This window comes from Accipiter gentilis, chromosome 2 (genome assembly GCF_929443795.1).
Source record: "Accipiter gentilis chromosome 2, bAccGen1.1, whole genome shotgun sequence".
Lineage (NCBI taxonomy): Eukaryota > Metazoa > Chordata > Aves > Accipitriformes > Accipitridae > Astur > Astur gentilis.
In genome coordinates, this window is record NC_064881.1 from 612,080 (window position 1) to 624,406 (window position 12,327).

At 37.3% G+C, this 12,327-nt stretch overlaps 1 protein-coding gene across 5 annotated transcripts in view; it reads left to right on the forward strand.

Annotated features, from left to right (window-relative positions):
• The window catches only part of DLGAP1 (DLG associated protein 1), a 445,633-nt gene that overhangs the window by 299,714 nt on the left and 133,592 nt on the right, over positions 1 to 12,327 (forward strand). For 4 of the 5 annotated variants that reach the window (XM_049821279.1, XM_049821270.1, XM_049821285.1 and 1 more), the window contains one exon: positions 9,598 to 9,812. In XM_049821279.1, coding sequence (XP_049677236.1) covers positions 9,598 to 9,812 — 215 coding nt within the window. Of the gene's footprint in view, positions 1 to 3,790; positions 3,887 to 9,597; positions 9,813 to 12,327 lie in introns of those variants that run through there. The other variant, XM_049821299.1, reaches the window with a different exon arrangement.

Genomic DNA, 12,327 nt, shown 5'->3' on the forward strand with positions numbered 1-12,327 from the left:
GCTCATATGAATCATACTTTTTGATAAAGCTAGTGAAACAATTTGAAGAATTGTGAAATAAAATGTCAAATGTTATAATGTATTATAGGCCAATTTCCAGTTTCCAAGTAATGGAATAATCATGAAAGGGTTTGGAAATTCCTAAATGTTCATGAGTTTTAAAATAAACTAGTATCTAAGAACATTAAAACTGAAAAAATGTCATTCACAGAAAGTTAATTTATTTCAATTTTTAAATTGTGAGATTGGTAATATGAATGATGAATAAAGTTAGGGAATTTTTGGGCACTTGGAAAATATAAATAAAGCACAAAATACCTTATTTACAAAAAATATATTAATAACAAATACTTCCATTGAACATACATCTTGGTTATTTAGCCTACCTGCAAACTCACTCAAGATGTCTTTACTATATTAAGACAAGCATGTAGGTTCAGGCTAGCCATTTTCCTCATCTTTGCGGTCCTTTAATTTACCTTAAAAAAAAAAAAAAAAAAAAAAGAAATTGTCCACTGAGTTGGTGAGAATGATCTTGCCACATATTTCACTTTAACAGCTGCTGTGTTCTCATTCATTTAATTAAAATCTGGACTGACCTTTGGTGTCTGAGTAATGCAGTAACAGGGGCCACCTAAGTACTAAGAGAGCTGTTCTACAGCGATGACAGTACTTCAGATTTAGCTGCAGTTTTATCTGCCCATGTTCCTTAGCTAATAATTTTATATCCTGTAGTTTTATCACCGTTCTGTGACTTCTTACTATTGAATATACTGCCACTGATCTTATTTTTCTAGATATTTGAATTACTGTTGTTTCATTCTGTTAACATCCCTACATTCTAATAGCGCACCCATTAATGAATGCAATTCTGGCAGCTGGATCCCCATTTTGTGTTGCTAGCTTACCATATATGATTTAGCAATATACTTGGGTGACACTACATTACATACACTGTTATGTCAGAAATGTTTATGAAAATTATGGCTGCACAAAATAGCTGGCATTTGGTATCTATTTCGGTTCCTTCATGGGTAAGATTTGACTCAGTCCTGGATCTGTAGCCTTAAATATCTGGAGTGTTCTAATATTATTTTCAGTCATTTCACTGTTAAAAAACAATCAATCAAACAAACAAACAACAACAACAATCTTCAAGACAAATCAAGTCCAGCAAAGAGGGTCATTTCAATCTGTGTCTGAGTTTGAAATCCTTAACTTTTATTGTGGAGACATGCAAAGTAGGTGGGGAAAAAAACACTGTGCCATAATACATTTTCCTCAGTCACTGCAAAGTAATAAGGAATATTTCCCCTACATCCAGTTATTAGTTTTTTTGTTTCAAGAATGGAATTTGTAGTACAGCTTTTGAGTGGGGAAATACTACAGTGCCAGAGGAGTGGTTTGAGCTCGGGGCAGCTGGCCACAGTTTCTCTTCTGCCTTACAAATGTTCCTGTGCTGTTTGTTACAAAGCTGAGCTTCTGTCACTAGTGAATTCAGCAACAAGAATATGAATCTGTTGTATATTGTTTGTCCTTTCATTCTCTTACCCTGAGCCTGTGCAATAGACTGTCTTGTTTGGACTTCTGATAGATATGTATTTCTCTCACCAAAGGCTAAGCAATGTGTGATGCAGTTGGATAAGGCACCGTGACAGTTCTGATGGGCCAGGGCTTCCAGAGACGGTCTTTGGATTGTCTCCAAGAGTCTTTTATGCACATAAGTTTGTGTCTTATTTTGCTTTACTGACATAACCCCATCCTGCTAATCAGTTTGTTAGGAAATCTTTGAGATTTCCTGGTCTCTAGCAATTCAGTTCCCAGCAGATGAGAGTCAAGACCATGACCTTGATTTGATATTCAATAGGACACTATTATAGGGCAGAGGTGACACTTTGGAGTCACTGAGAAGACACGCTGATATTCTAAAACTGGGAAAGTTTCCTTAGAGCCAAGTGAAAGCTTCTTATGCAGGTATATTTCATTGCTGTAATCCAAAAGAAAGCATTGTGGAAGTTTCAGTGAAGTCTGTCCACTGTACACTAAAATGTGGCAGAAGCTGATAGCCAGCTGGAGATGGTGGCTTAACTGCATTACTTACACCTGCTGCCTGTGAGAGCACAACATTAGCAAAGCACCAGATATTATCCAGTTACAGTCAGCCAACAGAAACAGCATAAGGGTTGTTTCTCAGAATGCTCTCCCCACCACATCTGTTTTCTTCCAAGGATACAGATCCAGCTACGTGTTCTCCAACCACAAGCCAGTTGCCTGCTGGCTTCTTGATGGTGGGCTTGTGGTCATATGTAGTGAAAGAAAGGAAAAATAACATCTCATTTAACATTATTGGCATCTGATGCCAACTAGTCACTGTATGCAGGTGCTGAAGTGATGATTAGGGAGAGAACTGATTCACTACAAAAGAAGGTATCTAGAAGTAAAAGAACATTTCTCCATTGCTAGTCACTGAAAGTGCCCTTTCAATGATTGGTATTCATGTTAACAGCCATCCTGTCGTCCTTACTTGGGCAAGCAGCCATATGTCATTATAGCCAACTGTACTAAAAGCTTCAAGGGTATTGAGAAAGATGAGAATGAATGTCTGCCCTCTGACACAGAGAGAGTATCATGCATGAGTATCACTGAAGTAGTTTTAGTCTGAGGTCCTGGCCAAAAGTCCTGCTATATGACCTTCAGTTATGTTTCCTTCAGCTAATAGATGTGGTACTTGCTGTTTGGCTTCCTTTCTGCAGAATGTGTTTGGGGGTGGCAAACTTGGAAGGCCCTTGGCTGGAGTCACTGTATCCACATGGCCCTCTTCATGGTTGGTTGGATTTTTTATGCATAAAGCAGGAGAAAATTGATCTGGAATCAAGATGTTGTTTTGTGGAGGAGACCCACATTCCTCTTCATAAAACAGGATGTGAATCAGATTGACAAGCTAGTGGTCAAGGCACCTTTTGATGAATGAAAATGATAAACGGGAGTGGTGCTTGAAGAATTTTGTCTATTGACTTACTCTGTGAGGATTCATACTGTTTTAGAAGACTTTGCAAAGTACTGTTATGTGAAGGAAGATTGCAATTCTTCACACTGCTTGTTCAGGTTTGATGCAAGGTGTGGGAACTTAGGATTGAGGAAGTAATGTTCTATCTTGTACAGGGTCTTTGTCTTGGCTGTTAATGCTCTTCATGTAAAATATGGAGATAAGTCAGCTAAATTAAATGAATTTATAGTAGAACCTGATTGGTGAAATAGTACAAGCTAAAGCAAATGTTGCTGTAGATACTGAGCATATGAAGTTTGTCCTAAATAGAAGCAACCTTCCTATCTGCCTTTTTGAAAACTCTTGAGGCTTATTAAACATATATTGTTCTTTAAGCTTTCTAAGGCTTCCATTTTTTTAGCATACTCCAATGATTCTTAACACATGCACATTGATAGAATGAAATGCTACTCATCTTTATTGGTCTGATTAATTCAGTATTCATAAGTGCTAGCAATAGGCTTAGTAAGTGGAAGATGGCAATTGAAACTTCCTTAATAGCAGGCAGAAGAGGCATAATAATGGCTAAGAAAACCAAATTGCATGGGTTTGAAAATCTGCAGTGAGCAGTCATTAAGCATTGTTCTTCAGTTGTGTGATTTCATTTCATTAAGTATTTGCATACTAATAGAAAGCTAGAGTTACAAGTCTACTGCTGTGAGCGATGGTTAGCCACTCCTTCCAGTCCTTGTGTTTACTTCTACAGTCATCCACATTGCTTTGGCAAAGCACAGGGAGAAGCTTCAATGATTTCAGCTGCACTAAACCAAATCAAACTAGAGATCAATAATGAACTTAATTTGCTATAGAGACAGTCTGTTTGCTATTTCATCCAGCAAGGTAAGTTAATAACAATTTCGGGCAAAAAAAGAAGGAAATTAGATATTCTAATTTTATTGTTTAGAAATTGAATAAAAAATGGTTTTTTACCTTTGATCTTACATTCTGGGTTTATTTCACATACATTATGTGTGAGCTTTTGAAATTAATGTTTGAAAAATGGGGGGCCAGTATACCTGTTTGCTTAGTTTCTTTACTTGGGGACCTAGACTATCTATTAGAAAAATCCAGTTCCTTTATATCAAAAAATGCATTAAAGGAATTGACCAGTCAGTCCAGCCTGGCTGATGTTGAAGTTTGAACACTTCCAGAGCAACATAAATTTAGTTAAAGACAAGGACATGTAATCTATACACTAAATGAAGCTGGATCCAGGTAAGATGTTGGGTGGTGGCAGTATTTATCTGTATAATCTGTTCTGTTTACAAAAGTATCTTATCTCTGCCTTTTAATCAGAAGAAAGAAACTATAGTCAGGCTTAGCTTTCATACTTCTAACACACATTTTATTTCTAGGTGTATGCCCAAGTCTTAAGTTTCAGTAAGTTGCCTGACTCAGAGGCCTTTGCTGAATATTTTCTACGTATTTTCAAGTAATAAAAGTGTTCTGTTCTGCTGCGCTTTTTGTATAAATTAAATGCACTCTTGATTTTTAGGCTTGTAAAGAAGGAATTGTACATGATTTTAAAGATCATTTGCAGAATGAAATGTTTCCAGGATCTCTATAACTTTAATAGTGTGAATAATAGCAGTTCTATTTTAATAAAAACAAGGATTTTCATTGTTAGATCTGAGTTTAGCTTCCCCCTTTTTCATGAGAGTAAAAACAGCCATGCAAATGATGTTCCTGCTTGATATTCTGATACTGAAAAAAATGGTATTGCCAAGGTAATTGGATAATGATTTTCTTAAAAGCATGAAACGTCTTTATCTCAGGTATGTTGATCCTAATGCCATTAATCCTCTAAGGCAGCAGATACCATGCATATGTACTTGCATGCAGTGTGGTATGTGACCTTGCAAGACATAATACCGGCCATCCAAAGTAAGAGCCTGTGGGAAAATTTGTGCAGACCACCTGACTGAAAAAATAAAAGAGCTGGAGGTTCACATAGACACTTTTCCCATCATCTTTCCAGATCAAAAGAAGGAAACACAGTACAGAATGTTTAGTACCATATGTACAGAAACAGAATGCATGAAATAATCTGATGGATTTTATTTTTGCAATTTGTAGTTTTGAGAGGGCTTTATGTTTTACTTCTTTTCCCATGATATGAAACACTTTACTGTGACAGTAAATTGCATTGTTTGCTAGAAGCTGTTACAGCCATTCCTTCTAGGCACCAAAGAAAGCACTCTGAAAATCAGGTCACTTCTTTTAGCAGGTATTGCTTCAGGTATTTGACTACAGGCACAGAAGTATTAAAATGCTGACATTATTTTATCTGCCTGTATTTTCTAAACAGCAAAATAGGTACAATGAAAGGAAATGCTGAGCTTTAAGGGTTGTTTGTGCTGCTCAAGTTATACATAGACAGTGCTCTGAGATCCTTTCATAAAAAGTATTATAACTGTTAATAGCCAAAGCAAAAATCTACTACTTCTAAAGCAATCCTTTACCCTGCAAGTGCTCTCTACCAGTTACACAATGTCTTACTGTTTTCTCCTACTCCAGCCTTTGAAATCAGGGTTTCTATTTCTTGTGAAACTGAAACAAGATAAACGGGAACTGGACCCAAATTTCTTTCCCTAATATTCTCTTAAATAATGAAACCTTACTGAAAAGAAAAAAAAAAAAAAAGAAAACAAACAAACAAAAAAACCCACAATAACAAAAAATCACTCGGCCTTAAATATCTGCAAGAAAACTGGGCAAACTATTTAACTAAAGTAGCTTTTTAATCAAATAGCCATTACATTCTTCTACTGCAGCTTTGTCTAGGCAGGCAAGTTAGTTTGTACAAACACTCTAACTTCCTCAATGTGTTAACTCAAATTAAAAGCATATGTGGGTTGGTATTTTAGACTGTTCTCTAAATCTGGATGTTTTTCCTAACCATAGCCAACCTTTTCTCTTTGGCACATACAGGGTTTACCCTTACACCCATAATGTGGTAATGGCACTTGGATTGCATTTGTATTATTTCCTTTGGTTTTGCATATGCAAGTAACTCAGTACACAAACCAGCCAGTGGGTTTGTGGCACTCCCTGAGACTGGTGTGCCCCAATCTCTATGTTAATAGCTCAGCTTTCTTTTTCTGCCACTAGAGTGTTTAAAAGGTGGAAGAGCTACTAAAAACGTAGCATGCTGTTCTTCAGTGGTTGCTCACTTCACTGAGTAAGCACAGCTCAAACTGGAAACTTCCTCCTGATCACATCATACAAACTGTGGGGCTAGAGCAAGGCATTCAAAGCCCATCATGGTATATAGTGTTTGCATGTGTAAATAGGAAGTTCTGGGGTAAATTCATTGCAACCAGCTTTCAAAACTTAGCCTATCGTATCTAAATAATTTTGAGAAACTTTGGGATAAAAGGTATTGTACTTATGTATGGGGTTATTGATAATAGAACTCAAGAATTTCAGAGTTATGGTGCCCACAGCAACTATATCTCATCACTTGTATTGGACCTATAAACTGCAGCATTAATTTTAACAGTATGTCTATTATTTAATAAAACTACAAGTTTTCAGCTTGCCTGAATTATGGGAGCTGTATGAGCATTGTAACTTTAACTCCACTGACTTTTTCTCAGTTAAAGACACCAACCTTAGCATTACACAAACATATTTTATTTAGTGCATTAAAGATTAATTCACTAACTTCTTTTCATGAAAAAAGCCAAGATCTTTAACTAAAGCATAGTGAATAAAATATTAATCAGATTAAAGTGCGTGTCCTCTCAGAATTCAGATTTTCTACATACTCTGACTTAGACATCTAATATCTGCCTGAAAACTGATCAGAAATACACTATTACAGGTTTTAAACTTCTGACTGAAGTCCGAGCATGTCATCAAAACTAAACCTGTGTTAACTTCTTTTTTGTACATAACAGACTTGAAAAGTCAAGCTTTTACAGTTGACAAGCAGGAACTGTAGGTTCCAAAATGTATGTGTGGGGCGGTATGAATATAGATTGTATTTTTGCTGTTTGATGATGCTATAAGCCTAGAACCAATGCAAGAATAATACCTGAAAAAAATATTACCCTCTGTCATAAGTGGCTGGAGGAGGAGTGTAAAATGCTCCATACTCTTGTATGTCAAAAATCAGAATCAAACCCACTACCAAGTATTACCTTCCTTTGCACTTTACAAACGTATATACACCGGGAAAGCATCAACTTTCCAAATCTGGGGTTTAGGCATAAACTTAGAAGCCAAAAAATTGAAATTCTTTTTGTTTGTTTGGGGTTTTTTTGTTACGTGGAAACATATCAGAGCTGTATATTCAGTGCTGTTCCTCCAGTGGGTTCTCTTAGTACTTGGTACTCTCAGTCTGTAATACTGCAATTCTTAGTCTCTTACCCTCTTCGAGAAGAATATTTTAAGTGGTTTTAAGTGTATTTATTCAACTGCTTCCTATAGATACACAACTCTGCATGCCATTGTTCAATAAGAAAATTGGACTTTGAAATATATTCCTGCCTTAAGGAACTTATATTCTTGAAGCCCAGGCAAATACAAAAAAAAAAACACCAAACCCAAAACCAAAACAAAAAAAAACCACCAAAAACAAACAAACAAACCAACCCAAAAAAACAAAAAAAAAAACCAAAAAAAAACCAAAAAAACCACCAAAACAAAAAAAACCAAAACAAAAAAGACAGGATAACAAAAAAGAAAATGGCAACAAACTTACAAACTTTGTGTGCTGCTGGAAGATAATAATTTAAAAGTTTCACAGAAGTAGAGTTACCGGAGTCATTAACTAAAGGATATTTAAAGAAAACATGGAAATTTACTTTAAAAAGGCACTTTTCTTTACTTTAAAAGCCTGGAAGTTCAAGGAAGGCCCTAAATCATTATGTCAGTAGCAGGAAAATAAGAGTCAATGAAGGAAGAAATTTGGCAAGGTTTTGGGTTTGAAATCAGCAGGAAACAAAGCAATGACATGGCTTATGAATAGTTTGGTTAATTAATTATAATTAGTAATAAGCCCATGAATGCTTAGGACCATTAAATATCTTTGTTCCTTTGTACAGCACAGTGGTTTCTGGATAGCAGTTTATAACAGCATAGATTGATAAAATGCCATAAAAATTTGATCTACAGTGATAGTAACATTTGAAAGGCCTTACAGCCTCTGGACTTAGGCTTATGTTTGTAGTGGGCATCAACTGCTAATCTGTTAGCAGTCAGTGCAGTGTTTCAGTTTTGGTTGTCTAAAGAAGCCGGCTTGTAAATGCTCTTGCTGAAGTTTGGGAAGCAAAGGATACACAGGATACTCTGCAGAAGGTAAATGTTGCTGAAGAACAAACTTTCCGTAGAAAAGACACATTTGGTGATTATCCTGGTAGATGCTAGTATTCTTAAGCTGCGGGTCAAATTTTAGCAACCCAGACTTGAGACTCCTTGTTTAATATGGCTTGTAAGTGTTTCTGAGCATTGTAGCTATATCTTGCTTTATAGAGTTGATTCACTAAGACTAATCAGAAAAGTAGCAAACTAAAAATTCACAACTACTTTTATTTAAATCTAACACAAAATACGTTTTAATAAAAAGCCCTTTTGCAGTTTCACCTTTACTATAAAAATGGGGTTTCTGCAAAATAACTTCAGGACAAGTCCTTCAAGGACCCTGCTCCACTGCATGTTGTTTCCACTATTACAGGAAAGAGAAGGATGTTGGTTTACAGTGGTGAGAAGCCCCAGGAGCAGAGGAAGGGAGAGGATGCGTGGGCAAGAGCACCATGCTCTTGGACTGCCCTTTGCTATGTCCCAAAATCTCATGAATGCACATTCCCAGCATTCCAGATTTCCAATGCAAAGAACAGAAAGCACTTACTTCAGATCAAGAGAAATAACGCACATCAATAAGAAAAAGGGAATAAAGAAGTTGTATGACTCAGACACTCAGACTAACATAATTCAAAAGGAGGATCCCTGTAAGCTGGCAGGTGTTCAGTCACACTAATGATACTGTAGAAGCATTACTAGTATAATTTCACACTTGCAAACCTACTTTTGTGATGATTAGTACATAGCTCCACTAATTTGAAATGTAGCTTGAACCAAAATCATCCTGGTAAGCATAGCTATGCACACTCTTTCTGAAAAGATTGTGATACAGAGATTCGCATTTCATCTTTTGTGCCTCCCCAAAGGTATTCAATATGTTAAGCTGAACTAAAAATACCCTGATGTGGTTCGTAAATGCTTTGAATCAAAACAACCAAAAAACCCAGATTTATCCAGCCTAGTATTAGACCTAACTGAGGCTCCTATGTCAGCATGTTTGCTAGAAACTTTCCAGACAAGTAGCGGAAAATAACAAACAACTCCAGAAGTGCCTGTGACTATTGAGGGGGAGAAGTGGGCCTCCACTGCAAACAGCAACCCATGGTCAAATGGGATTGAGGATGGTCCCTTGGGCCATGAGAGTTTTTGTCAGAGCTCTGTTGTGGCTTAGTACAGTCAAAGCTTGCTGTGCAATTACACGAGGGAAGAGTGCACTAATAAGAGAATTGTGTTTATCACTTCAGGTTCCTCAAGATGAATGGACTGGATACACTCCACGAGGGAAAGATGACGAGATTCCCTGCCGACGAATGCGTAGTGGCAGTTACATCAAAGCCATGGGGGATGATGACAGTGGAGACTCAGACACAAGTCCAAAGCCATCTCCAAAGATTGCTGCACGGAGAGAGAGCTATCTCAAGGCCACCCAGCCATCCCTTACAGAGCTCACCACCCTCAAGTAAGTCCGTGTTTTCCTACATCATGTAGAGCTTACCATTAAGACATACAGTTTCTGTTCCTGTTTGATTTTACTCTTTACTTCTAGGTACCAGTGAAGGGAAGTATTTAAACAAGTGTGTTCAGTCATGCTTATTTTCATTGGGTTTTTTTCTGAACAAGGGTTGATTTGGAAAATGTATTTCAATGTTATTCTGAAAAGGGACCCTACTACCTGCGCTTTGAATTTGCAAAGTATTTCAACCTGTTAGTGTTAAGTGAGTATTCAGGTATGTACAATAGGTCTGTTCTTTAAATACTTTGCTGAATTACAGCTTTGGCCTGAGAAAGCTTTGCATAATTGTGTATTTATATATACTCAACATGTGAAATCAGCCCTAAGCTACTCTTTGCAACTCATCAGGGAGAATCTGACATTTAATTCAAAAGAACAATGACAAATTAGACAAATCCATGGTTTCCTCTCTTTAGTTCACTCAGAATTGCACTGTATTTTTTTGAGAAATATAGCCAAAACTGATTTTTTTTTTAATTGTTTATGAAAGCTTTAGTCAAGAAGAATGATGAATTTATGTTTTTTTAATGTCACTTTGTGTTTTTCTTTTATTTGGGCCTTTTAAAAGAGACACCCAAATTCTTATGAAAATTGCACAAATGGACAATTTTGGTATTAGTGTTTTATTTTAAATTATTCTAAAATTGAGAAGTCCCCTAAAGCAAGAAAATAAATTATACCCATAAAAGAAAATAGTGTGGATTTAAATCAACAACTGTTTCTGTCTGTCTTCTGCAAAATTCCTAGCTATAATAGTGAATCATAGTTCACTGAACCAAAAATAACCTAATTTTAGTATAACTTGCCTGAGGCTGTAGCTTTAAAAAAGGAAAAAAAAGAGCTGTATCTCTTCTAGTATCTGTGATTAGTGACAAAAGACTCCTGCATTTCCCTCATTAATTTCCTCTCCTTCCTTGTCCTCCTCTACCCCATTTTTTTCCCAGAGACCTTATCTGAGAAATAGATTTTAGAGAAAAGCGTTTGATCCTTGTTAAGAATGTCATGCTCTTGACATCAGTGATGAATAGACCAGAAGAAAAAAACATGCTTATTGCAGCTCTCCATAGCAGCCTGACTGACTTTGTCTCAGGGGGAGTGTCGTGGTTTCAGCCCGGCCGGTAACAAAGGACCACGCAGCCGTTCGCTCACTCCTCCGCCCCCCTCCGGAGGGGAGAAAAGAAAAAGAAACTGGAACCTCGAGGGTTGAGATAAAGGCAGTTTACTGGGACAAACACAAAGAGATTACAACAACAACAACGATGCTAATGAAAAAGTATACAAAAAGAGTGATGCACAGTGCAACTGCTCACCAGCCGGGACCCGACGCTCCGCCACTTCCCCCACCGAAAAACAGAGACCACCCCCCGGCCCACTCCCCATTTATATACTGAGTATGATGTCCCATGGTATGGAATAGCTCCTTGGCTAGTTCAGGTCAGCTGCCCCGGCTGTGCCCCCACCTCCCAGGTTCCTGTAAAAATTAACTCTATCCCAGCTGAATCCAGGACAGGGAGCCAGGAATTGCTTCTGCTCTGTCTTTCCAATAGTGTCCAAAGGAGAAAGCAGTCTCATTTTCTGCAGGGATTTTCATAAGCTAGTTGGCGCTTGCTCAAGGGATCCAGTGATTTCTCTCATCATCCAGCAGACTTTATCACATCCTTTCCTGAGCCGAAACTCAGTTATCGCAACCTCTGCAAGGTGAACATCAGTGTTGGGTACGACCACAAACTCCATAAAGCCATGCTTTACGCATGGACACAGTATCAGGTGTGGAGCTTAATTCTTTTTGAGACTTGAGAAACATATGTTCCATAGTTCCATCATATGTACATGAAGTAAAATGCATCAGTGAGTGTATTTGCTCTTGGTCATTTCTGTTCACCATAGATATGACATTTGCAAAAGAATATGGAATTATTAAAAACAAAAAGTCCTGCATGTCACTGTTCAGCCACAGAGGATGTTAGATCAGAGGGGCTAGGCAGCAGAAGCTTTTGGGTTTAGCTTTGAAGTCACTGTAATTCAGCAAAGTGCTTGTACAAATACTTCATTTCACATATGTCTTTTAATCCCTTCCTATTCGGGAAAACTTTTAGGAATGTGCTTAATTTTAAGCTGCACTCTGTAAAATTCATGTAAATTTAGGAGCTATGCAGAAATAGGGTATAAATCACAGGGTAGAAGAAGGAAGTGGAAAATGGTAAATGTTAGTAGAACAAAGAGGACAAAGTATGAAATAACTTTTCTTTTTCAATGACTTTTGAAAGTAGGATTATTTCTTTTAATCTGTGATGGTACTTTATAGAAATATCTCTTCCTGGGAAACCTTTCCCCTTTCAGAGACAGATTGTGTAGTACATAATTATGTATTGCTTTTATTCCTTTCTGCTGAACATGATAATTTGGGGGGAGGCACGAGGGGTTGTGAGAACTAGCCAAGTGCTTGCTCTGGGAATTGAAG